Below are 25,802 nucleotides of genomic sequence, written 5' to 3'. Positions count from 1 at the left end.
CGGTTATCAGAGCAGTTATAAGTAGGGCATCGCTCTGGGATGATTTAGGGATAATATTGGGAGATTTTAGAATGTCTTTGATTTGAGCTTCTTCAGAAACACAGAGGCAATCCAAAAGGAGAGATAATCTCTGAGCAGTGAAGCATTCAGTCTGTGCAGATCCAGAGTGTAGATCCAGATCAGATTTATTACATGGCCAAAGATGCATGTATTTACAGCGCAACTGGTACAAGGCCAAAAAAAGATGTGGGAAAAAATTCAGACATTTGATTTGGGTTGTAGTCTGTTTTGTTTTGTTTTCTACTGCTGCAAAATGAAGGAATAAACTACTACTACTAATACTACTACTACTACTACTAAAAGAAAAGATCTGAATGACAATGTGAAGTATTGATTATTACCTCCACCAAGGAGGTTATGTTTGCCGGCGTTTGTGTGTTGTTTGTTTGTTTGTTTGTTTGTTTGTCTGTTAGCAACATAACTCAAAAAGTTATGGACCGATTTTGATGAAATTTTCAGGATTTGTTGGAAATGTGAAAAGGAAGAACTGATTTCATTTTGGGGGTGATCCGAAAGAAATCCTGGATTCTGGATCACTTTGAAATTTTAGTTAACATTGTGGTAAATGGGGCCAAAAATTTTGTTTCTCAATATTTCGGTTAATTATTGACCAAACCCCATGAAATTTGACTCAGGGATGGACAATGGGATCCTCTTTCATATTCCAAAGGCTGATCTGGATCTGATCCAGAAGACTGATTTTATCGCAATTTATATAAAAAATGGGGGTAGTCCTTGGCGGAGGTCTGCGCTCTCTGAGTGCTTTTCTAGTTCAGTATGTTCTGTGCTTAGATTTTGATTAGTGTTTTTAGTTGTAATGAATGTGTTACTACTCTATTAAATATGTAATATATAAAGGTATGATATTTGTAAAGGCTTATACTCTAAACTAAACTAACTAACTAAACCTCAAGGGCATAGCCTTTGAAAAGCCATTAAAAAGTAATAGAAGATTAATGGTGACTTAAAGTACCTCTGTGAAGCTTTCCCAACAGTATCAGTTGAGCCTCTAAGCCATATTGACACACCGTTTGTAGAGTGTATTTGTGGTAATGGAGACACAGGGTCTAATGCCAACCTGTAGAGACTGGAGCTCTCCCCTGGGCCGCGGCGCTGAGAGGGAGTGTATGCTGCTGTGGGTTGTGGAGTCGTGACTGCTCTGCAGTTGTGCATAAAATGTCCCTAGCTGCACTTTCTGTGAGGACATTTATCATACTGAGAAGCTCCTCCAGACTCACAGTTGATTCTAAGGTGAGTGTACAATCTTTAGCCTTAAAAATAGTTTTCAGAGTTCCCATTTGACAGTCACAAGTTATGGACATCATAGAGGTTTATCATGCAAACTGCTGTGGTTAGTTTGATAACTCTGCTTAAGGGAGTTGTGGAAACTGTTAAATGAAGTAAACAGAAGAGAGGATTGAAATTGTGCTGTACCATGTTTACCATGTTTGGGTTAAATATGAACACATCTTTGGAAAGTGCTCCATTTCAAGTAAGAAGTCCAAAGGTCAAATAAAAAGTGTACTATTTCATATGTATTTGTATAATAACAAATTATTACCTACATATTAAAAAAAAAAACTTAAGTTATGTAAATTGACAGAGTTTTTTGTTTCCCCATTTTCTTTTCAATTGTCCTGATTGCCTCGTTATCATGGATTGTTGAAGTTTATGTCAAAGTCCTTGTTCTACACTAGGACCAAATGTACTTTATGTGTGTACCACACCTCAGGCTGCTCTGCATCATGTGTGTAGTTTTCTCTGCTCCTCATGACTGCTCAGCTGAAGCCCTCAGACCACAGACTGTTATAATCCTATCAGGTGTTCAAGGGAGCGCGAGCAGCAAAACCCTTGTTGTGTGTGAGAAGTCCATATGACTGTTTCAAGTGTGGGTCTCAGGCCTGCGGAAAGCTCTGCTCCCTGGGCTCCTTCACTCTCCATTTACAGAGCACGTAGCAACCTGTGCATGTTATTTTAAGGAGATACTTGGCAGCAATGTGACCTCTGCTCTCACATTTAGAGCCGTCTTATTTCTGTGTTTTTACTGGATGGATATTATTTGATGTTTGACATAAGTATAAGTATTGCAGAAGTATTACAGAGATGACAAAAAATATAAACTGCGAATCCAATACAACAGTTACTTGCTTTTCATAACATGACTGTATGTCTAAATTACAACCTTACCCATGGAGATAGATTAAATATTTGGATGACAAATTGCACCATTGCAGCTGTAGTTTTACCATTGTGTCTTATTTTCTCAGGTTCTCCTGAGTATGTCTCCGTGAGGCTGTGCAGAGCTGATGGGGGAGACTGAAGATGAGCGCACGGCTCGGGCCAGTCAGCTCTTTGAGACCTTTGTGCAGGCCACCACCTGCAAAGGCACGCTGCAGGCCTTCAGTATCCTGTGTCGGCAGCTGGAGCTAGACCCACTCGACCACGCCCACTTCTACAGCTGCCTGAAGGACGCGGTCACCTCATGGAAGGTCAAGACTCTGTGGACCAAACTGGACAAAAGAGCTCAGCACAAGGCATACGAGCAAAACACAGCCTGCCAGGGCACCAGGGTAAGATTAAAGGTCGTTAGTTAAGATATATAAATTTTTTATTCCATTGGCAATAAAAATCTAAGAAAAAATCATGAGGGTTTTAAAGAGTTTAATATGCTGCATCTGGTTAAGTTCTAGTTTGTTTAGGAACTCATTATCTAATCTCACTATTAATTTTCAGGCAAATAATTAGTTCCTGATTTTTAAGTTTTTGTGAGGACATTTTCCCATTTAAATAAATACTATTTCAGTTTTCTTAATTTCTATGCAATAAAGGACATTTGCCATAGTTTGAAAGTCATAAATAGCTATGCATTTTGCTGCCATTTGTAACTATAATAACTTGCCTTGGGCCAACCTCCACCAAGGCATTAGCCCTATCTTATATTCGTATAATACAGTACTGTACATGCCACACCTTTAGCTCTAATGCGCTCTTATCCCAAAACTGTAGAAACTTCAGCTCCATGACAATTATTTCACGTAGTCAGTATTTTGTCAGATTACCTATAAATCTGTGCAGTATTTAGCTCAGGATTTGGCAGTAAAACTCTTTAAACAAAAGACTCAAGGCCACAATTGTCTTCACAGCATGACACAACACAGGAGGCTGAGCAATAAATAACAATGAAAATCCTGTGGATACTGCTTTGCAAAAGTCCAAAAATTTATTACAACAACTAACTATTCTAGGGAGCGATTATTCATTTTTGTAAATTTTTGTGAATACAGATTAATTTCATATGGGATTAATCAAGTAGAGTTTAGCTACAGTTATATCAGAAGTAATTAACTCCAAAATCCTAAGAGAAGGTATGGGGTATTGAAGCTCAATAACCAAGTAACCAAGTCTTTAAATTTGGATTTGCTGTTCAAATGACCAGCCAACATACATTGGATCTTTATTATACTAGTATATGAGCTCATATATAGTGTCCTATAATGAGCTCATATCTGAGCAACAGATAAGCTGTCCTGAGGGGAAAGAGTCCAGAGAAAACTCAAGGAGATAAACTGTGGAGGCCAAGGCTCTGCCAGAAATAACCACATAACAACTATCCCACATTTTTCCGGAGGAAACTGCTATTTGCAGAATGGGAGTTACAGGGTGGGCATGTCGTTGAATTTAGAACCTCAAAAGTAGGGCACACAGTCTGGTTGGTTTACATTTGTTTTGTTTATTTTGGGGTAATATTTATTATGCCATATATCAATGTGAAAGACTTCCCTAAATACTTGGGTGCGTGTGAATGCCTTATTATTTCAGATTTGCTGTTGCTTTGTTCAAACAAAAGGGAGGTTTTTTGGTTCCTTGTGTAATTCCTAGATTAGAGGGAACGTAATACTTTGTTTCATTTGCTACAGTAAACCTTTCATAAAGTATTCCTTCTTCTCATGAATGTTCCCTTTCCTCCCCCAGTGTCTCATAATCGGTGGAGGTCCATGTGGTTTGAGGACTGCTATTGAGTTGGCTCTTTTGGGCTGTAAGGTGGTGGTGATAGAGAAGAGGGACACCTTCTCCAGGAACAATGTCCTCCACCTGTGGCCCTACACCATCCACGACCTCAGGGGCCTCGGAGCCAAAAAGTTCTATGGCAAGTTCTGTGCCGGCTCCATTGACCATATCAGTGAGTGTCTACAGTCTGGGCTCAAATGAACTACAAAAGATTTTACATAGTACATAAAATCAGCCCTCTATTATAAGTTCTATTGACTCATTTAAGATTTACTGTTTACAAGTTTACAGACATCAAAACTCTGTTTATATCATAGACTGTATATATAAGTGGACGTAGCTAATGCGCTAGCCGCCTCATTCCAAATAGGTTTGCGTGTGGGCACTTCCGGCTCCTTCTGACTCTGGCCTCACTGACTTACAGTGGAATATTATACCCCCTCTCTCTGTAGTGAGTCTCATTATTTTGGTCTTAAATGTTCGTATTAACCCTCACTATATGACCCTGGTGTTTATATTTCACTATTTTGTTTGTTAAAAAGGTCCTATTCATAATCTAAAGCTTGAATCCAAATTTGCTTGTACAGTCGTTAGCATCGCACGCTTCATTGGAATGGCATTGAATGCCATGGGTGATGTCACACTCGCTTAGTCCACTTCTCTATACAGTCTTTGGTTTATATTATTTTTTATTTGGACTACACTTCTTTATTCTGTATAGTAGTTTGAGTTTGTTGTTGTTTCGTAGGCATTCGCCAGCTACAGCTCATGCTTCTTAAGGTGGCACTCATTCTGGGAATAGAGATTCATGTTAATGTGGAGTTTGTCAAACTGCTGGAGCCCCCAGAGGAGCAGACTGATGACAGTAAGTCTTATCTCAGCCTGGAGGCTCATGAATGGTACTGGCACAAAGGGACTCTCAAAGCATTTTTCAGCTATATTTGGCTCCCTCTGGACGTTATATGCAAAAGTGATCAGCAAAAGTTTTAGTTAGTTGCTTTTTGTGGCAAAACTAAAATAAATGAAAATCCTAACTATGGTTTTCAGGTCCAGGATGGCGAGCAGAGGTGCGACCTGCCACTCATCCAGTCAGTGAGTTTGACTTCGATGTGATCATTGGAGCTGATGGGCGAAGAAACACATTAGATGGTGAGGCCACAATGTAAAAAACTCATGTCCGAGGTAGAAAACGTGTGTACAAACTGTTGGAATTTATGAGAAGTAAATATTAACATAAGCAGCTGTGTGTTTGTTTTTTTTAATCTGTTATATTTTTCGTTTTACAGGTTTTAGTCGCAAAGAATTTCGGGGAAAGTTGGCTATTGCCATCACTGCTAACTTTGTGAACAGGAACACCACAGCTGAGGCTAAAGTGGAGGAGATCAGCGGTGTGGCCTTTATCTTTAATCAGAAGTTCTTCCTGGAGCTCAAAGAGGAGACAGGTTAGTGCTTTGAGTGTGAGTTTATGCCACTGGTCCCACCACAGCCATTATGTTTTTTGAACTGCACTAAAACTGTTTTCTTTAAGTAAACTGTTTGTGTCTTCAGGCATCGACTTGGAGAACATTGTGTACTACAAAGACAACACCCACTATTTTGTGATGACGGCCAAAAAACAGAGTCTTCTGGACAAAGGAGTCATTTTGAATGTAAGCTGACTCATTTCCTCATTCAGTGAGATTACACAAATTTATCAACAACTTTCTGCAGGACATAAAACAGGACGGCTTGATAATTGGAAACAGTGTAATCATTTATTTGGCTAATAGCTGACTCACTAGTTATACATACTGTCAGTATTAACATGTAGAGAAAGTATAGTTTATCTCAGATTTATTTTATGTTTGTTAGAGGCAGAAATTTGCTAAATTTTTGAATAATTTAATCACTGAAATCATGATTTGAAATATGATTGCACAGTTCTTGCATAAAACATGATGATAAAGTTTAGGCCTTGACGTCCTCTTAGAATTATCACCTTTTATGTAAGGTTTTAGTGACATGTTTTCATATTGGCATAACTGAGGCAAAAACATTACAGAGTGGAACATGTTCTATTTTTTGGAGCACACATGACGCACCATGACTGAAGCCATCTCGATCCATACCCTCAGTGGACACAGTCTCAGTTTACATTGGCTTCCAGTGCAGAGTGATGCCTCACTGTCAGCTGTGTGGGCTCACATGGGGCCTTTCACTAGAGAAAGATCACCTCTCATACTCACTCACTAGTTTCAGTAAATGAGTGTAATGTTTTTTTTTCATGGTTATGTCTTATGTTTCTAAAATGTGTTGTCATACTCCCAAATGGGTGACAAGAGGCAGATTTGAAATTCTGAACCTGATCATTTCTATCAGTGACTAGACCCAAGTTACAAATTTCTGCATTTTAATAATTCTTTTTGCTGCATTTAATCTGTATCAAGAACACCAAGGCCTTGTCCTAAACCTGCCCCCCTTTCTTTCACCAGGACTATCTTGAAACAGAGCGTCTGCTGAGCCCTGATAATGTTGATCAGGAAGCCTTGTTGTCTTATGCTCGTGAGGCTGCGGACTTTGGGACCAACTACCAGCTGCCTTCTCTGGACTATGCCATTAACCACTATGGACAGCCTGATGTTGCCATGTTTGACTTTACCTCCATGTACGCCTCAGAGAACGCTGCTCTCATCCGGGAGAAGCGTGGCCATCAGCTGCTGGTTGCATTAGTGGGTGACAGTTTGTTAGAGGTATGCAAAATATAAAGAGTTTAAAGGACCTGTATTACGCTTTTTACTGATCTATGCTATATTGTTGTTTCCTCATCAAAAACATACCTGGAATTGTTTTGTTTCATTCACACATGTTTAACGCACAAATCCTACATATTAGACTTGAAAACTACCCGTGCATGACATCACAAGAAGAACAGAGCATTTTGACATTTGGGAGATGTAGACGGACTAATGACAAATGGTTACTCAAGCATGTACAGAACTCCATGTATGTTTTTGAGGAGGTAACAACATTATGACATGGCTGAAAGGTGCACTGTGTAACTTTTTTGTTACCTCCTTGTCTCCATGGAGATGTTGTTTTGTCCAGGATGACAACACTGGTAATTGAATAAGTGCAAGATGGATAAGTTTAATACTACTGAGGCAAGGCATTAAAATCTCCATGGAAAAAAAATCTGATGACAAAGATTCCACCAGAAAAGTTAGACAATACACCATTAAAGCTCACAAAAAGTGCCATAATCCGAATAGTGATGTATTGTTTTGTAGCCCTTTTGGCCCATGGGTACAGGCTGCGCTCGGGGGTTCCTGGCTGCCTTTGATGCTGCCTGGATGGTGAAGGGCTGGGCACAGGGCAGGAACCCCCTGGAAGTCCTGGCAGAAAGGTCAGTGTCCAATTGACATCATCTTTTTAGTTTTTAGCAAAGATTTAAAGAGTTAAATTACTTTCCATGATGATTTTCATATGAGAAGAGTACATTAAACACAAACAAATATGGATCGTAATGAATGACTTAAAATAAAAAGCTTATGTATCAATGTTTTAACAATTATTTGTCTTGCTAAATGTTCCTACATTGATACAGATGGGCCCGGTCAAGCAGAAGTATACAGCAAGGCCAAAAATTCAAGTTAATGCATCTGATATAAAAATGTATTCAAAAGATAGCATATGTACTCTAGTTTATGAAACTGTTTACTTTTTTTCTGTACCATTTTTGGTTCTAAAGTTACATACGTTTTAAACAGACCATGTATGAAACATGGAACAAAAATTATTTCCCAAATTTCAAATACCTGCAAATCATGTAAATAAATTCATGTATTTCATCATATCTTGTGTTATTCGATCTTTGAACTGTTGATGAAGGCACATGATTTAAAAAATATATAAATTATTTAAAATGTTAAAAATTTACTTGGAAGGACTGACATATTTTATAAAAATAGTTTCCTTTCATTCTGAAGTAATAAGGTATTTGGAAGAAAAAAGCTGACAAATGATGCAAAATCATGCACCTTCTACTTGTTTGCACAATTTTCCCTCCATTACTTTTCCCTCCGTTACCATGACCTTTCTTAATAAAAAATCTCATTACTCAAAAAGTAAGAGGTTTTTCAACCTAATCTTGTACCATATGGTAGAAAACTATATTAAGCAAATATTCAAATCAGTTTGTTAAGGATATGTAAGTGAGAACCGCTAGTTATCGCTGTTTGTATTTATTGCCCAAAACGTGCTGCATATTTCATTCCCTCCGTTACCGACAGGAGTTTTTAAATTTTTGGTCAACAACCTGAAAGAATATTGCAGGTTTAACTTTACCCTATTGGAGTGCTAACTCTTTTCTACATGTAATACTTTACTTATTACAATAGTCCCTCTAGTTTCTGAATAAGAGCTATTTGAATGTAAAAAATCTGCCCCTGTTTCACTATGTTACCGCTTGACCGGACCCAGCTTTGTCTATACAATATTTGCACCTGCCCTATATTACTGAGTCTAAGGCTCTGTGTTGTCTTGTATCAGGGAGAGCATCTACAGACTGCTGCCTCAAACTACACCAGAAAACCTCAGTAAGAATTTTGATCAGTACACAATAGACCCTACAACACGGTACCCCAACCTCAACTCTACCTGTGTCCGACCCCATCAGGTCAGTCCAATATTTTAATTATTTCTGAAGCTTATTTTATAGATGATATTTGAAATTGTTCAATAAAAAAATTATGTTTTTTTTTTAGGTGCGACATTTATTTTTTGATGGTAAACAGGTCTCTGGTCTCCTGGAGAGACACCCCACGCGGCAATCAGCCAGCCTTTCAAGACGAGGTGAGACAGTGGCTCTTGATTTTGTCTTAAAGTTTCAGTAACTGTCCATATGTGATACTAAGTGAGATGGATTAAGTGTATTTACACAAAGCACTGACACCATTACCGCCATAGGACCCTATTCTTTTTTAAAGCCTCATAGTCATGTTGAAAATGTAATCTGACCATCCACCACTGAGATCAGCCACGTGTTCAGCCCTATAAAGTTAAGGCTACACATGTGATTGTTATATAACAATACAGTTTCTTCTTTTCAGTTGTTTACAATAATGATTTGAACACTGTACTGTACACACACACCTCACACAGTTGTCTATATATGACATCATCCCAAATGCTTCAGTGGCTCCTCTCTGAGCAGTAACAGTATCTCCAGTGTCGCCACAGGCCGGCGCACCTCGTCACAGACAATACCAGGGGATTGAGTTACACCACATCAGGGTCAGACGGACATGTGCTGACGTGCAGTCCTGTAGCAAGCAGCAGCACTTTATATCACATCTCTCAAGACACATTAGTCAGTTTTTTAATCATATTTAAAACTTTTATTTATTCTTCTATAACTCTATCTTTGTCAATTGGCATCTGGTAGTACAGTGACAATGTTGTTATTTTAATTTTTAAGGAAGAAAGTAAAAACTGTACAAAGATATTAGGGCAGGGACGAGACAGAATTCACACAAGACAAGACGAGACACTAGATTGGATTTATGAGATCAAGACAAGATGAGCTTTTGATGATAATTTACAATAAATAAATGTGTAGTCTAGATCACAGTTAAATCCCTAAAAGTATCATACATTATCTCATGCAGCACAAAACACAATAGTTTATGGGGAGTCTAACTTGACTATGTTCCTTTGCCAGAGTCGGAGGTGCGACCCAGCAGACTGCTGAGCTGGTGTCAGAGGCAGACGCAGGGCTACAGAGGGGTGGAGGTCACTAACCTGACCTCGTCCTGGAGGAGTGGACTTGCCCTGTGTGCACTCATCCACCGCCAGAGGCCTGACCTCATGTGAGTTCAGGGGTTTCCAGGAAACTTGGAGGAAATTTGGCAGAAGCTGCTTTAATGACTTAGGCCTCACTAGTGTTCTGCTAAAAGTCTCTTGTCAAGTCAGATTTTTTTTTGATGAAAAAGTGACTACAGTTTCTCATGAACTTAAATAATGACTTAATGATTCTGATATTTCGTCTTAGTGACTTTGATTGTCTAAATGAAGAGGATGTTGCGGAAAACAACCAGCTGGCCTTTGATGTAGCAGAGAGAGAGTTCAACATTCAGCCAGTAACCACAGGGAAGGAGATGGCTGCACAGGGGGAACCAGACAAATTGCTCATGGTCCTCTACCTCTCCAAGTTCTATGAGGCCTTTAGGAACTCGCCACTAAACGGCAAAGGTTAGCTTGTTTAACCATGTCTTTTGTAACTTTAGTGCACTTCCACCAGACCCTGAGTAAATAGGCTTGAAGTGCAGTGTTCAAATGAAAGTGTTCACTCAGTTGGATAAAATGAAGTATATGTGGAATCCTATACAAAAGCAAACTAAGCTGCACAAACACTACACTTGGTATGCAACATTTAGTCAAATAACTCAGGCTGTCTGTGTGTCTGTTCACTGCATTTGACATTGAACACACTTGAACCTGACGGAGAGGAACTGTTGATAGAAACCACTTGGACTCGGGGACTATTTTATCCACTGCACGAAGCTTCAGTTACACAACCCGCTCCGTGGTTAGGTTAGTTCCTGCCAGAGACACGTCTGGTATGTGCACTATGTCTTGGAAAGCCACATCCAGGCGCTCGGTGGAACCTTGGAGGTACTGGAGTCCTGTCACGCTGCCACTGGGAACTAGGCCCATTTGATTTACACTTCTTTCATGTTAGAAGTCACTAAACTCTGTCACCTGCACTGCTGTCACTCCAGACTAATCCACTCCTATGAAAGTCTGGGAAAATGATTTACCCTCTTTGTTTCCAAAAGCATTAAGCCCTGTATCATAATCTGTCTTTTTAATATTAGGAGCACAACCTTTTCTTATGTTTTATAGAATAAAAAGGATAAAATAGGAAGGAGCTGCATAGTTGTATACACTCAAGGCAAGAAACTCTATTGTGTTTATGGTTGGCAATAAAAAGTGAGTGTTAAATGTTCATGTGATAGGTTCAAAAGAGTTGGACGAGAACACTAAGGACTATGCAACCAACAACAATCAACCAAGAAAGAGGATACCCAGGGTGAACTATTTTCTATGTTTCATTTCATTTATTTCCAAAATTGTAGATTTTGATAGCTTTTTGACAGAAAATGCTAAATGTGACAATTAAAATTCCTTTAAGGTGGAAGACAAGAAAGCAGAAGATGACTCTGTTAACAAGAGGAGGAGGAAAGGGGACCATTATCTATCAGAGGTTAATGGAATATAACCTTCCTTCACTATCATTCCTCACACTTTGCCATGGTTACCTTTTTTAACACTTTCTTTATCTGGGAAAAGTTGTCTTGCCACAGTGCTCCCCCTCCTGGTGAAAATGGAGATCTGCGAGAGAACAAGGTCCGATCCATGGCAACTCAACTACTGGCCAAGTTCGAGGAGAACAGCACAACAGGAAAAATACGAACCAAGGTGAGACATTTTGAGACCTCACCAAGTGACCTGAAGACCTTCCTTTGATTCGTCTATCCTCTTCTTTGCTCTGTCTATCCTTTCTGTCTTGTTTAGTCTGATGAGGATCTTCTATATCCATCTGCCTCTCCTTCTCCTGTGTCCTCTCCTCTTCCTCTCTCCTCTGAGGATGAAGAAGAGGAGGAAAAGCAGGACACAGATAACCCTCGCTTTGCTAAACCTAAGGCTGCCCCACCTCCTCCTCCTCCTAGTCGTCCAAAGTGGCAGGTATCACAAGTTATTCATATATTTAAAGATGACAGATTTTACTACACTGTTGCTCGAGCATACTGAGGACCCTGGTTTTAGTTGCTGATGTAAATTTTTCCTCTGAAATAATGTGATCACTTTGTTGGGCTATCCTTTTGTTGTTTGTGCTTCTTGTTAAAGCCGTCCATCTACCTCCGCTTACTGGAGAACCCTAGTCCCTCATTCTGCCCCAACCACTCTCCTTCACCTCCTCGTTGTAAAAGCCCTGTGGCCCTGTCCTGTTCCCCCACCTCTTCTCTCTCTGCACTGTCAGAGCGCCCAGGCTCTCCTCTGGCCCCAAACCCCTGGTGCTCTGTGGGACTTTCAGATGTGGGCTCAGATGAGTCAGAACAGCAGGTGACTTTAGTTTAGGGTCACATCAGCTGACATAACCTAACATAACATTTCCCCATCATTGACCACTGCTTGCCATTTACAGAGTAAACAAAGCAAAGGCCCAACATTGTCCACACGAGAATTTACCAAAAGGAGTATACAAGAGAGAGCAGTCCTCCTCTCTTCTTTGTTTTCTGGTTCCAGCAAAACTCCAGCAACTTCTGTTTCAGAGAAACAGGTTAGGTTTTAATATTAGCTAAAAATCTATTCACATATACGTACATTTGAACTACATCCCAGTGTCCGGTAGTGCACACTACATCACTTATTCATTCCTTGTCAATTTTCTCTCTCCCTTCTCCTTCTGCAGGATGCTTCTTCCCTTTCGTCCTCATCTTCTGCTCCATCTTCTTTCTCTAAACTTCCCAACTACCCCACTGTCCACCCTGTCCCAGATCCTACAGCCCAGAATGGTTTCTCCTCTTCTCCTGCCCCCGCTGCTGCTACATTTGAAAACTTGACTCTGGAGGATTCCTCTTCTCATCGGTCTTATGTAGCTGTAGCTGAACATAAAGCTATATCCAAAGAAAAATGCCCAAACAGAAAGAGCACTTCAACTCCCCTACCCAACTTGAACTGTGAAAATGGACACAACAGCTCCCCCTGTCTGCCTAATTCTCCACTTGAACACAGTCAAAACCCTGTAACTCAGGACCTTTTGGGTGAAAATGATTCCACAAAGGTAATCCTGCGAAGTATTTAAAATATGGCCATCATTTGATATAGTAAATTGATAAATAGTAAAGTAATTACATCATAACTGTTTACTCAAATTATGCAGAACAATAATGTCACATGTTTTATGTTTTTTATGTCATCTTTTAATCATGGCTACCCTTTGGAGTTGACACATTTGAAAACCTGATTTGATGTTGCAGTTACAGTATTTTTTTTATATAAATTATGTTATTTTACTTAAAATTTTGTAAATGAAATTTGTATAAATATGTGCAAAATTACACAAATATATTTCTTAAATGTACCGTTTTATTTTGTTGTTTAATACAGCATATTAAACAAAAAGGTGCCTTTTGGCCAGGTCTCCCTCAAAAAATATATTTTATCTTAAGAGATTTCTTGGTAAAATAAAGGTAAAATAAAGGTAGAATAAAAATAATTCTGCTGCTTCTGTTCTTGTGATGTTAGTGTCATGTGAGCTCCAAAAGTCCTGTTCAGCAGTCTTTTGTTCGCTCTGAGAGTTGCCCGGCAGCTGCCCCTAGTTATCTGAAAGAGGTATCATAAACAGTCCAGTTCTGTTCTTCCTTCATTATTATATTTCTATGCTTCTCTCTGTAACTCTCTTTTTTCCCTTCATGTCATGTCTTCATGTTTCATGTGGTATGTGTGACATTAGCGTACCATTGGAAAGGTTTCCTCAGCCATAGATGCTAGAGCACAAAAGTTGGCCATCATGTATGAGACCGATCACAGGCCAAATGCGGCGCCGGTAAGATGGAAGTGGCTGTTCAAAGCATGTCTTACATCTGCTCATTGATTTTAGTTATGTATTTTACACCTGCTGAAAACTATTAACATGATGCTGGATTGATGGTTTGTTCTAATGTTGAGTTGTGCACAGCCTTACACAACCTGCTGGTGTGCGCGTTCATCTAACAAATGAGATCCTGTTCATCTCTGCATCATTAGAATGATTTTAAAACGGAATTCTGTGGTTTCTCTCTGTCCCACAGTGCGTTGGTCGTGGGGGCTTTGCTCCTACCCTCGGCGGGAGTGACACCTGCCACTTCTGCTCCAAGCGAGTTTATGTGATGGAGAGGCTCAGTGCAGACGGACACTTTTTCCACCGCGACTGTTTCCGCTGTGACGTCTGTAACTGTGTGCTACGGCTGGGCACGCACACATACGACTCACGAGAAGGTACGCAACACACCTGGTGTTAGGGCACAACTTAAGCTAGAGCTTATGCAGAAAACAACCATTTTACAGTTTTAGAGATGTTCTGAAGTGGTCACTACTCACTACATGTACATCTGTGTGTTTGAATGACAGGAAAGTTCTACTGCAAAGTACATTATGCCCAACACCTATCAAGCACTATTTTTGGAAAGTTTGGGAGACGAACGGTGAGCAATACCTATAGAAGAGGTTACATACAACAAATGTATGTGGATCTGACTTTGACTTGTAACTGTATTTGTGCAGGATGACCAAAGCCAGAATAACACTCAGGCCTGCACAGCAGCCAGCACTGATGCAGTGGCAGGTACCATGGTTTCATTGCTTAGGCAAGGCCTGTACTGGCCAAGGCGTGCAACCCGGGCTGCTTGTGTGTTGCCTCAAAGGGTGCTGGGGAATGTGTGGGGGTGTGTGGCAGCTGTGGGGTCCCACTTGAGGAGCCACTCACATGACTATGAGTATCTCTATGAGCTGCTGACTGTGTCTGTTCCTTTGCTGTACATGATGCATGAGGTGTCCAGTCAGATGTACCAGGAACAGTTCAACCAGCTCACATAGACCTGGGCTAGTCACCTTAGCCTCAATCAGTATAGTAAATGCTGGAGTATCTTATGATTCAAAGTGTCCTTTGTATTTTTGTTTTATATTTATTTTATATAAATCCCTGTAGTTTACACCAGGGTTTTGATACTCATGAATCACTGGGTATGTACTCTTGACCAAGGCTTAGTCCAAGCTGTGACCTGCCGAGACCCTGTGCAGATATAAATCATATCCAAATAAGACCAAATGCTTATTTATGAGGTTGACAACAGTGTAAAACCTGTTTATTAATTTTAGTTAATAGCTTGTATTTGTTGGTCTAAGATGCTGTGTGTTGCATAACAGCCTGGAGTGTGCCTGTGTCAATGAGTTTTCAAGTTTTTATACTGACTGCATTTCGTCTGCTCCATAGTAACACTGCAGGCAACACTTACAGTACAGTATACACCCATATCTAACTATTATTGTTATCAACTAATACTATTAATTTGATTAACTATCACTTTTATCTACCATGTTGTTTTATATTTTCTTAGAATTGTATTTATTTTTTCCAGAGCACTTAGTTCTTTATGACTAAAAACAAACAAACCAAAGCTACATTTCTGAATCGCCAATGCTGCTTTTCTAATGAATAAAATAATTTTAGTAGTTCAGGAGTATTGCCTGAGGGGGTTTTTGGGTAAACATTTGTCTAAATGTTTTACTCATACAGTAAGTTTGTGTGTAAGTTCTTTCTGTAATTTATGTTTCACTTGTCTCTTTTTTCCCTATTCCAATTTCATTTTTCCCTCATCCATTTTTCTAAATTCTTTGTTTTGTTTCTCATTCACTTCATTTTGCTCAGTCCGTTGTATGTTTCCAATGCTGCATCCCCTGATTGGCTGATTTCCTCCAATGGGAAAGGTGATGGCTATACGATTGTAGTTTAACGTTTGCATTGGCTGAGCTACACATTTGGACAGCTAACCACCATAGAGCATGAATACTGCATGTTTGTGGAGGTAGCATGTACTCAGTTTACCTCAAAATACCTCAAAAGAGCCAAATGCAGTCAATGCCTTTGTGCTTTAGTTAACCATTCTATGCACACCTGCCTTATAAACCACTTTATTAGACTGCAAATGGATACAAGTTCAATATAATTATGATGATCTCTGCTATTTTAATATTTGATATGCTCATTTAAACTCTGAGCTTACGTGTAACTTATAAAAACTAACACTCATCTTGTGATGTTTTGCTCTAACCTCCCTAACCACCACAGCCAGTTTGTGCTGTCTCATTGTCCGGCCCATTAAGAGTAACCTCGTCATCTGTCTGTCTGGTGTCTGTGGTTCCCTTTCTTTCAGACGAAGGCCCCGCCCCCTCAGAGCCCCTGTCCCGGTCCCTCTCATGTCTCTCCTAAGTAAAACTGCCCAGAAACTCAGCTTTATCCACACATTATGGATAGTGGGTGGGCTAAGTGCCTCCCGATTGTGTTGTAGCTTTATTTATAAACAATACTGAAGATTTATTCAGTATTCTTCTACTGTCTACTTTTTGCACATTGCCAATTTGCTGGCTGTACGGTAACTGTTTTACAGTAATTATTAAGTATTGTCCAATAAAATTAAGTTGTAAATATGCTGTAAAGCTGTAAATAGAATCTAAAATAAAAATATTGCTTAATTTATTTGCGTCCCTGTGTGTTCCTCTGTTTTAGTTTGTATTTGGTTCATTCAAATTGGCTCATTAGCTAAAGGGTGACTTCAAACTAATACACAACTAGTATGAGACAAATACTTGTCTATCTAACATGACACAAATTAACTTCACAATCTCATCTTTTTGAATAAAGACACAACATGTAACATTAATTAACTGCAGACTAAGACTCACATCTGTGTAGCCAACCAAATGTATCTGACGCGAACAGAACTGAAGTGAATGACGTGGTCTTCTGATGGGCTTGTGGGTCTGCTCTATCCTTTCCCTACACATCCTCAAATTCATCATTAAAATATTAATACGTTTGGAGCATTAAGTGAACCATTCCAACAAATGTCCTTTCTTTGCTGTAACCAAGTGGGATCATCTCTTTCCTCTGTGAGTACTTACCTTGCTTTTGTATTCTTTGGTCCATCATGTAGCTAAAATAAAAACTGGGGGATATATTATGTACAAGTAGATACCAATGCATGGGATGTGTTTCCTACTTTAATGTGTTTGAGGAGCTTATTTGTGTTTTTATTTGTAGGTGTGGAGCATGAGACTGGGGGCACTCAGACTGATACAGAGATGGCGAGGGAAGCTCTGGAAGCATCGTGTCTGGTCACTGCCTCAAATGAACCGGAGGAAACCAAGGCCACAAGCCAGGGTGGTCTCAAAGGTTTGTATGAGTAGATTTACTTTGAATTGTGTCAGTTGATGTTACTTTTCACTTCTTATTATTTAACTTTTTAGTTCAATCATGGGAATCATCATCACAATCATCTGCTACTAATTCTTATCATTCCAGAATGTCAAGGGTGTGTCTAGACTTTTTTCACTGGGGTGGTCCCAGAGTCAACCAAACCTGAAGCCAGATTTTAATTCACCGTGACAATATGAAATTCAGCTGAAATTGGCAACTACCCCTGCCCCAGCAGAATGAGGTGGAACTTGTGGTGCCACTCAGATTGTCCTGTGGACATTGACTACCCCCTAAACACAGCTCTGCACATTGTCTGTTTGTGTCGCTGTAACAGTTAAATATAGAATCACTAAAATGATAGTCGCCATTTGGAACCAAAATGAAAATAATTACATTTTGATACAGTTGCTTCTACAGAAGTCCTCGGCAAACCTAACATGACTAATAGAAATCAGCAGTGTTGTGTTTTTGCTCTGTTATGCAATACATGAATTGAATAGTTGATATTCCCTGAGGGAGCATCTTAGACTGACTGAACTCTGAGCAGCTCTGCTTCATGAATATGTGATGTTTGTGTTGGGAGTGAGCCTGGTGGGTTGAGTCTGCGACACCAGGGTGCGGTTCTCTCACTGTGGCTTTTCATACAGCCTCATGTTTGTTTTTTCTGGACTGTAATTTCCTGTCTGAACAGTCCATCTCTGATCACTACTGAGATAGAGCCCTGGCACTGCCTACTGTATGTGCAAGAGTCATTCATATTATAATATACAGTACGATATATAATATTAACAAACATACACATGGCACAAGGTGTGATTTATTTATTTATTGCCCTAAACAATACAGACTTGAAGTATTTTTTCTTGATTATCATCAACAGATCAGACTAATGCCAAACAGAGCCATCGATGGAAACGGAAAATCCAGGCCAGTGAGTATGACCACCTTTCTGTATGACGATCATATGAATGTGAACAAGCTTCAAAAAGCACAACAGGCCACGTCTTTCATTTCACCACTTGATAGTGTAACAAGAGCTGCTCTGAAGCACCGACATCATGCACATGTCTCCAACCACCACTAGTCTCTCAATTACACAAAATTATATGCACAGACAGGTCTTGCCCGAGACACCTAATATGAAATATATATATATATATTTATATTGTTATATTAAAATATAAATTTCTGTAATGCAACATGTACTCCACTAGAGGGCAGCCTTAGCTGTTTTGTATCAAGTTTCTTATTGTCTAATCTTTGACTTGCAAACACATTAGTTACATTTAATTATTCCAAATCCATTGAATTATATTGTCAACTTTTTGCTAAAAGCATCATGAATACTTTTAACAAGTAATTTTCAAAACACTTCACCGTTTCTGCCCTCAGCAGCTGTACTTTTTTGTTTGAAATTAGAATAGACAGAGTATAGCATTTCCCCTTGTAGGCATTTCATTTTAAAATAGGATGGCTTTCTATCTTTTGCATAGTATTTTCTCAGGTTTGTCTTGCATTTGTGGGTGGTCTATCCTGAGTTTTATTGTGTTCAACATAGACATAGCCCAGAAGGACATTGATGTAACCAATACAACTTCAGTAATAGGATCATGTTGGATAATCATGTGGGTGTTAATGTAATATTTTGTGTGTTGTGTTGCAGCCTTCCCTTTGATCTTTGTCAAACATTTCCAGAGGAGTTGGTCTGGAGACAAACCAGGCCCTGAAACTGTCCCTGAGGCAGACTCTGACTTTGAGGATCTCACACCAGCAGACAGCCATGTATGTTTATACTTTGTGCTGTATACCACTACCAAGCAATGAGGCCTTATTTATTTATTTTAATAGGAACTTGATCAAATTGGTGTGTCTGAAAAGTGAAGAATGGAGTACAATATTACGCTGTTTTCTGGTCATGTTATCATGTTGCTACCTCCTCAAAAACATGCATGGAGTAGTGTTTTACTTCATTCACACATGCACAAACCCTACATATTTAGGCTGAGTTATTTTCTCAGTCAGAAAATACTCTGTTCCACCTTGTGATGTCATATGGTAATACCAAAAATTTCAACCATGATCTATACTGAACTAAAGATAAAAGGTATAGCTTCATGACATCACAAGGTGGACCACAGCATTTTGAGCTCTGGAGATGTAGACAGACTCAAACATTTGTGAATGAAACAAAACACAACTCCAGGCATGGTTTTGAGGAGGTAACAACACTGTAACATGGCGTAAAGCTCACAACAATCAATTTTGTGTTATATAGGGCCTTTAAGGGTTTTGACGTCTACAGCTGTAGCACAAATGGTTAATATTTATTTTTAAAGTCCAGTGATATTCAGGTGGTAAATCTGTAACTCATTTCACACTTTACTGAATTTAAATGCATCTGCATTGTTTCACTTTGAAGGTTTTGCCTGAATGTTCGAAGGCAGATCCCCAATGTCCTTCAGAGGGGAAAGAGGAGAGGGAACAGTCCTCTGCCAAGTCAAAGGCAGGAGAGCGTGCACCAGCCCCAAAGAAGCGCCTCACCATCCCTGTGTGTGAGAAGGAAAAGCTGTTGGACTGGGATGTGGTCACTACTGAAGAAGCATCAAGACAAATAAACAAAAGTGAAGCCAAAACAGAAGAACACAATGAACAGGTAGATGAGCTTTGAAATTCAAAGGTCCTATAGTGCACAAAATGGATTCTTGGAGGTTTTAAACCATGTTATAATGTTGTTACCTCATCAAAAACATATCCAGAGGTGCATTTTGTTTCATTCACACATGCTTGAGTAACAATTATTATTAGTCTACATCTCCAAAGCTCAAAATGCTCTGTTCCACCTTGTGATCTCATGTAGGGTTAGTTTACAGCCACGTTTTATTTTTTTGTTCAGTAGAGACCGGCAATTTCAGATGCTGGAGTAATCAATGAATATTATCAGATCAAAAATACTGTAATGTGAGATCTTTAATTTAACATCATAATATAAAAAAAAATATTTGTCACTTTCTAGAAAATAAATATACTTTTAAAAAATGTTTTATAATTCTGAGAAATAAAAATAATATACTACTAAAACTATAGTAATTTATTTTGATACTCTGAAAGTTCACTCTGGCCTAGTTTGAACACTTGGATCTGTTTCTGAATTTTTGAATTGGCTATCAAAATAGTCCACAGATAATGATGTGTATGAGATAAGGGGAATTATTTCTGTATGTGAGTGTTTTTCCCTGCTCTGATGTCTTATCAGGTGCAAACAGACTCAATGGGAGATAAAGCCCAGATAGACCTAGTCCAGGATCCAGCCCAGAGCCAGAACCCTCCATCCTCAGTCTTCCAGCTCATCGCCAGTGCCTTCAGGAAGAACCATCCCAGCAGCCCAAACTCCACTGTCATTATGTATGTACCCTGACAGCTTATGTGTACAACCCTGTGTTAAATCTCTGATATCACAGGTTACTAAAGTGTTCATTATTAAACACGCATCATGAAACACTATTTTTATATCAAAATAACCCTCTGATGGTTAGCAATAATAGCAGAATAATACTTTGAAAATGAATTCAGTGGCAGAATATTGAATACTTGCTGTAAAATGTAGAGTGCTCTTTTCTGTTTTTCTCACTGATTCTGTGCAGCTTGAAGCCTAAACTGGATAATCAAATATAAGTGTATTCCTTCTGTTTTTGAATAGTAACAGTGTTCTGAATATCACCAGCTGAAAGCATGACTGTACTGTAATACAGATACTCAAAATTAGTATTCTGAATATCTGTTTTCAGTACATGTATGTAGCTAGTTCCCATCATTAACATAGTGTACTGTAGACACAGGCATTTTTATTGTATGTTTCTTTTTTGGTGGCTAGGAGAGAACATTAGCATTTGAGAACATTAGACTGGGAATTAAATTGTCAAAATGAATGAAATTTATAATTTAGTAAAGAATTAAAGCATTTCTAAATTCTTTTGCAAAAAAATTTATTAGTTCCCCATCTCCTTTGTGTTGTGACCTTGTAGCTATAAGGTTTAAAATGTATTGATATTTTTAGGAGGCCAAAGCGGGATGGATCTCGCAGACCAAGGCCGATGTCTGAAGGTGCTTTTAACTTCAGCTCCCTGTTCAGCTCAGCAGAGTTGGGCTCCGACAAGCACAAATTGGGCAGTGAAGTACCCAGTGTGAGCTCTGACCCTTGGGGTGCTGGTCGGGACCTGCCCTCTCTACTCCAGCAGGTGTCACTAAAGAGCAGGAGGGTGTCTGAGGCGCACCTGCCCCGGCGCAGAGTCGATCTGTTCTCCTCTCTGCGCCTCAGGAAGAGGCAGGGTGGAGAGAGCGAGGAGATCAGGACCATCCTCACCAACCTCAGAAACAAAGGTCTCTAGGGTTTATAAATCTTTGTTACATGCCACAGGTCACATATCATTTAAAATAAGGAAATGTCTTTAATGTCTTTTTTTGTTTTTAGCCTCCAGTCAGCAGAGCCTGCAAGAACTGTCCTCCAGTGAAGATGAAAATGATAACCCAGTGTTCACAAAGAAGGTTAGTACCAATCGTTTTTACTTAAACATTTTTAAAAGTGTTATTTTAACTTTTGTGTGTGTTTCCAGTGGCACCCAGACCGGCAGAGGAGGAGGCAGGAGAAGATTCAGGCTCAGCAGGCCAAAAGGGACCAGCTGAAGAGGCTGCACAGAGCTCAGGTACAACGTATAACATATATGCATTTGGAATATTTGAGCTGTTTACACACATTTTTAGACATTAATGTTCAGAAGGTTTGTTTATTTTGGTAAAAGAATAGTTAAAAATGTTAAATGCACAAGCAGAGCATTAAACTCTGAAGTCAGATTATCTTAAATCTTAATGAAACCTTTACATATAAGTCTAAAAAGGGGCAGTAAAAAGCTCAGCCAGTTGGTATTTGCCCTCTAACCAGAAGGTTGTGAGTTCCATACAGGCGTACCCATACACATGTAAATACTGCCACTTGCTTACAGTGTATAATCTCCATTTCTTAGGCAATTCAGAGACAACTGGAGGAGGTCGGAGAGAAACAGAGGAACCTGGAAGAGCGAGGTGTTGCTATAGAGAAGCTCATAAGAGGAGAAGCAGGTACTTAGAATCACAGACAATGATCAATGCATCGGTGCTTCAAATCCTCAATCAGCCACATGCCTCATAATTACCAGACTCTGTCACATTGCCATCATCAACACTTTGGACGAATACAGTGGAGCTTCCATTGAATTTTTCTGTAAAAGCCACATTTTTCCTCTGTGGACTTCTCGGCCCATTTAGTAACAGTGGTGTGGTTAAAAGCATACAGCTAATGGTGGTACTCACAAAGAACAGTGACTCTTCATTGTTGCCACATCTTTTTACAGTACCGGCCTTTGTTTGGTCTTGTATAGTGCGTAGTGTGTTCTTGTCAGGTTGAGGCATAGCAGATGTCCTTCGGGTGTACTTTTGCCATTGAGATTTGATCTGAGTGCATAGCTGCCTTTTCTATCAGTTGTATATAATTGGTTTAAAAAGTCTATGGTGCTGCCACTGTGCTGAGATGTTTCCTCTTCATTCATCTTATTTCACTCCATAATAACTCTTCTTTCTCCTTTTGACAGAAAAGTCCCATTCAGATGACAGAGATGAAGCCCAGCTGTATCAGACCTGGTTCAAACTAGTTTTGGAGAAGAACAGACTGGCTCGTTATGAGTCCGAGTTAATGATCTTGTATGTAGAAAATCTGAGTTTAGAATAATAAAAATGTAACTATAAATGTAACTATATATGACTAACAATGAAATCTTTTTTTCTCATTAGTGCTCAAGAGCTTGAACTGGAAGATACACAGAGCAGGCTGCAGCAAGAACTAAGGAAACGAATGGCAGTAGAGGGTAAGGACTCCTTATAAACTAAAATATATAAATATATATAATGAAAAGATTGGATTTTAGCTGAGACAAGGTCAATAAATACTTCTTTTGAGACCTGTTAATCAAAAGCATGGGTAGGATTTTAGTCCTTTAGTCATTAAGTCTATAATCGGTCAATGTCTAATTAGCTAACTAATTATTTAATTTGATTAAAAGGAATGAAGTGAGTTAGCAGGGATTTTGGAAGTAACTGGACAGTTTAATCTGCCATTTCACTTATGAAGATGCTGTTTACTAGTACTGACTATTCTGTCTATAATAGTAATTTTTGCACAAGATAGTAATAACTTTTCTGGCCAGCACCATGCTGCCCCCACTTTTAGTTGATTAACTGATGCACGTCTTCATTTGTAGACCATGAATTTCTTACAATGGTATAGGAACAGACAGAAAATAAAACATAGACCATGAATTTCTTTAGTTGACTTCAGCCCAAGTATGCCATGGTTGGTGTCATTTCAAGTGATTAAGCACATCCATTTGAGGGTCATTACACCCAGCTCATCAGACCCTTCACTTTCTATTTATTCATCCTTAAATTATACTTTTGTCAGACTATTCTAACTACTACAGTCATGGTTGCATGAGATTTGCTGACCATTTTTCAGTCACTGTTGATTTGAAAACAATGAAACTATATTTTTCATATCCTTAAAAAATATCTGTTTACCATTCACAAAATAAAACCACATTGAAAAACATACCCACAACACAACAGAGCTTTATAACTAAATAAACATTATGAATCTCCTATGTGCAGACACCAAGAAGAGTGCTTCAGAGCTGCAGCAGGAACAGGAGATGTTGGCAGAGATCATGAGGACAGTGGAGCGGAGGGACAAGCTCGTATGTGCCCTGGAGGAGCAGAGACTGAAGGAGCGAGCAGAGGACAGGGACCTCGAGAGCCTGCTGTTGTCACGGGGATACGAGTTCCACTGGGCCCACCTGGACGACGGCGAGGAGCAGGATCAAGGGGATGGGCCTGATGGGTGAAGGGGCGAACCCCGTGGCAACGCTTGGCACAACATTTTTTTAAAAAGAAGACGAGGGTTTCTGTTGGCATAGGAACTACACTGTGCTTTACCAGCTCTGGAGCCACATTAACTTTGTACAGACATAGAGGGATGTGATTACTCAGTGTTTCATAGAGGAGACTATGGTGTCCCCCAGTAGTCTAAATCAAACTGAGCAATAACTTGGTAAAAAATATTAAAAATATTAAATGTATAAATATGAATATAAAAAAGTAAAAATATTTTGCTTGTTATATTATAATAAATATACATGTAACATTTTATTTAATATATTATCAGTCTGTTTAATTAAAAGAAGCAATAAGTGGCATATTTACTCCCCCATTTTTTTTTTATTATAATTTTTTTTTAAGGATTGCCTGTGCCACCATAATCTTGTAAAAACCTGAGGGAAACACTGGCTTATTACACTGATTCACCAACACTACTTTAATTAGCTGTCTACTTTGTACTTTTGCACATCTTGATTTTGCAACAAATGAGCCGAAAACTATTCAGACGATAATGTTGATGTTTTGTAGGCATTGCATAAAGCGAGTGTATTTTACAGTTTTTGTTTTGTATTTTAGTGTTCATGACATTTAAATGTATTACCACAGTTGAATCAGTAAAGACCATAACTGTACTGTAATGTCAGTTTAATTGCACATTATTTCCACTTTATTTAACAAATTTTTATCTTATCTACAAAAAGCAACATTGAAATCCTCGCTGTGAGGCTGTGAATCATGCTGAGGTCCTGTGCGTTGTGCGTTTGCATGGTCATGGTTGAATTGTGACTTCTCATGTTTGCCCACTGTGTGTGTGTGATCTTATTGTTTGATTGTATTTAATTATGTTTAATAAAGATAATTAATGTTAAATATTTGTATTCATCATTTGGCGCTTTATTACATTGTTAACTCCCTTTTAATTAAATATGTATATTTAGTTTGAACAAGCAGGCCTTTTACATTCAAGTATGAAATGTTCAATCCTTACGTAGGCTTGTTTGGAAAATATGTGATACTATTTCTTCCTACTGTGTCGTCATCCACTGAAGTATTTCAATTTGGAAATCAAAAGCCACCACCTGCTTGTCTCCATGGCGATGTTATTTCTTTGCCTGGAATGTTCCACTGTATGGCATAAACTTAACTATCTCCATAGAGACAAGCAGGTGGCACTACTAGACCAAGTTGCCTGTCAAATTTAACTTAGACAAACTTTATTGATCCACAGGGAAATTATTTGGACACAGTAGCTCACACATCACAATAAATATAATAACAAAGAGGGAAAAATATAAATGGTAATAATAAATTCTAAATAAGTAGCAAAAAAGAGCAAGAGACAGGTGTCAAAACATAATTATATAAATGTAAATGTACAAGTAAAAATAAAATAGATAAGTAGTAAAATAATATCACAGCTTAATACAAGAGGCCATAGGAAGACAGTGCAACAATGATATGATGACTGACAGGGCAGAGGATTATCCATTACATAAGGGTGAGTTGTTGTGAGTTGTTGTAGCTGTAGAAGACATCCACTCACAGTATGAAGGCACGTTTTAAGGTATTTTTTGAAGCAACAAAAATGCCTGCAATTAAGATATAGACGATGGATACGTTTAATGCAGACATTCTAGACAAAGCATCTTCACAGACACAAGTTCACCTGAAAAGTTACATCTTTAAATCAGAGACCATTGTTAGTTCAGACTATGTTACTCGCAAATTGCAACATCCACAAATTAAACAAACTATCAGATGTTGTGTTTTTTGGATA

At 38.9% G+C, this 25,802-nt stretch overlaps 1 protein-coding gene across 7 annotated transcripts; it reads left to right on the top strand.

Moving 5' to 3' along the window:
• The first annotated feature begins 2,331 nt into the window (after positions 1 to 2,331).
• Positions 2,332 to 24,823, top strand: mical2b (microtubule associated monooxygenase, calponin and LIM domain containing 2b). 7 transcript variants are annotated; one of them, XM_055155292.1, is made up of 36 exons: positions 2,332 to 2,630; positions 4,033 to 4,240; positions 4,817 to 4,933; positions 5,116 to 5,217; positions 5,355 to 5,510; positions 5,617 to 5,717; positions 6,540 to 6,797; positions 7,335 to 7,450; positions 8,596 to 8,722; positions 8,811 to 8,898; positions 9,767 to 9,914; positions 10,097 to 10,296; positions 11,064 to 11,137; positions 11,240 to 11,311; positions 11,398 to 11,526; positions 11,623 to 11,793; positions 11,956 to 12,171; positions 12,254 to 12,388; positions 12,521 to 12,892; positions 13,357 to 13,443; positions 13,565 to 13,657; positions 13,902 to 14,088; positions 14,221 to 14,294; positions 14,374 to 14,434; positions 16,910 to 17,041; positions 17,946 to 17,996; positions 18,729 to 18,847; positions 19,485 to 19,718; positions 20,319 to 20,467; positions 21,120 to 21,442; positions 21,534 to 21,607; positions 21,676 to 21,765; positions 22,084 to 22,177; positions 22,687 to 22,795; positions 22,886 to 22,959; positions 23,759 to 24,823. In XM_055155292.1, the coding sequence occupies exons 1-36, from the start codon at positions 2,367 to 2,369 to the stop codon at positions 23,989 to 23,991; spliced, it is 5,238 nt and encodes a 1,745-aa protein (XP_055011267.1). In that variant the 5' UTR covers positions 2,332 to 2,366; the 3' UTR covers positions 23,992 to 24,823. The 7 variants fall into 7 exon arrangements, 6 of the variants coding, with proteins under 6 accessions (XP_055011267.1, XP_055011268.1, XP_055011269.1 ...); XM_055155293.1 differs by lacking the exons at positions 11,956 to 12,171; positions 12,254 to 12,388; positions 12,521 to 12,892; positions 13,357 to 13,443; positions 13,565 to 13,657; XM_055155294.1 differs by lacking the exons at positions 11,623 to 11,793; positions 11,956 to 12,171; positions 12,254 to 12,388; ... (1 more) ...; positions 13,357 to 13,443; positions 13,565 to 13,657.
• The last annotated feature ends 979 nt before the right edge of the window (positions 24,824 to 25,802 follow it).

This window comes from Boleophthalmus pectinirostris, unplaced genomic scaffold (assembly GCF_026225935.1).
Source record: "Boleophthalmus pectinirostris isolate CB_2022bp ecotype Guang Dong unplaced genomic scaffold, ASM2622593v1 HiC_scaffold_2, whole genome shotgun sequence".
Taxonomy (NCBI): domain Eukaryota; kingdom Metazoa; phylum Chordata; class Actinopteri; order Gobiiformes; family Gobiidae; genus Boleophthalmus; species Boleophthalmus pectinirostris.
The sequence above is the reverse complement of the archived record's forward strand: the minus strand, read 5'-3'. Positions and strand labels throughout refer to the sequence as shown.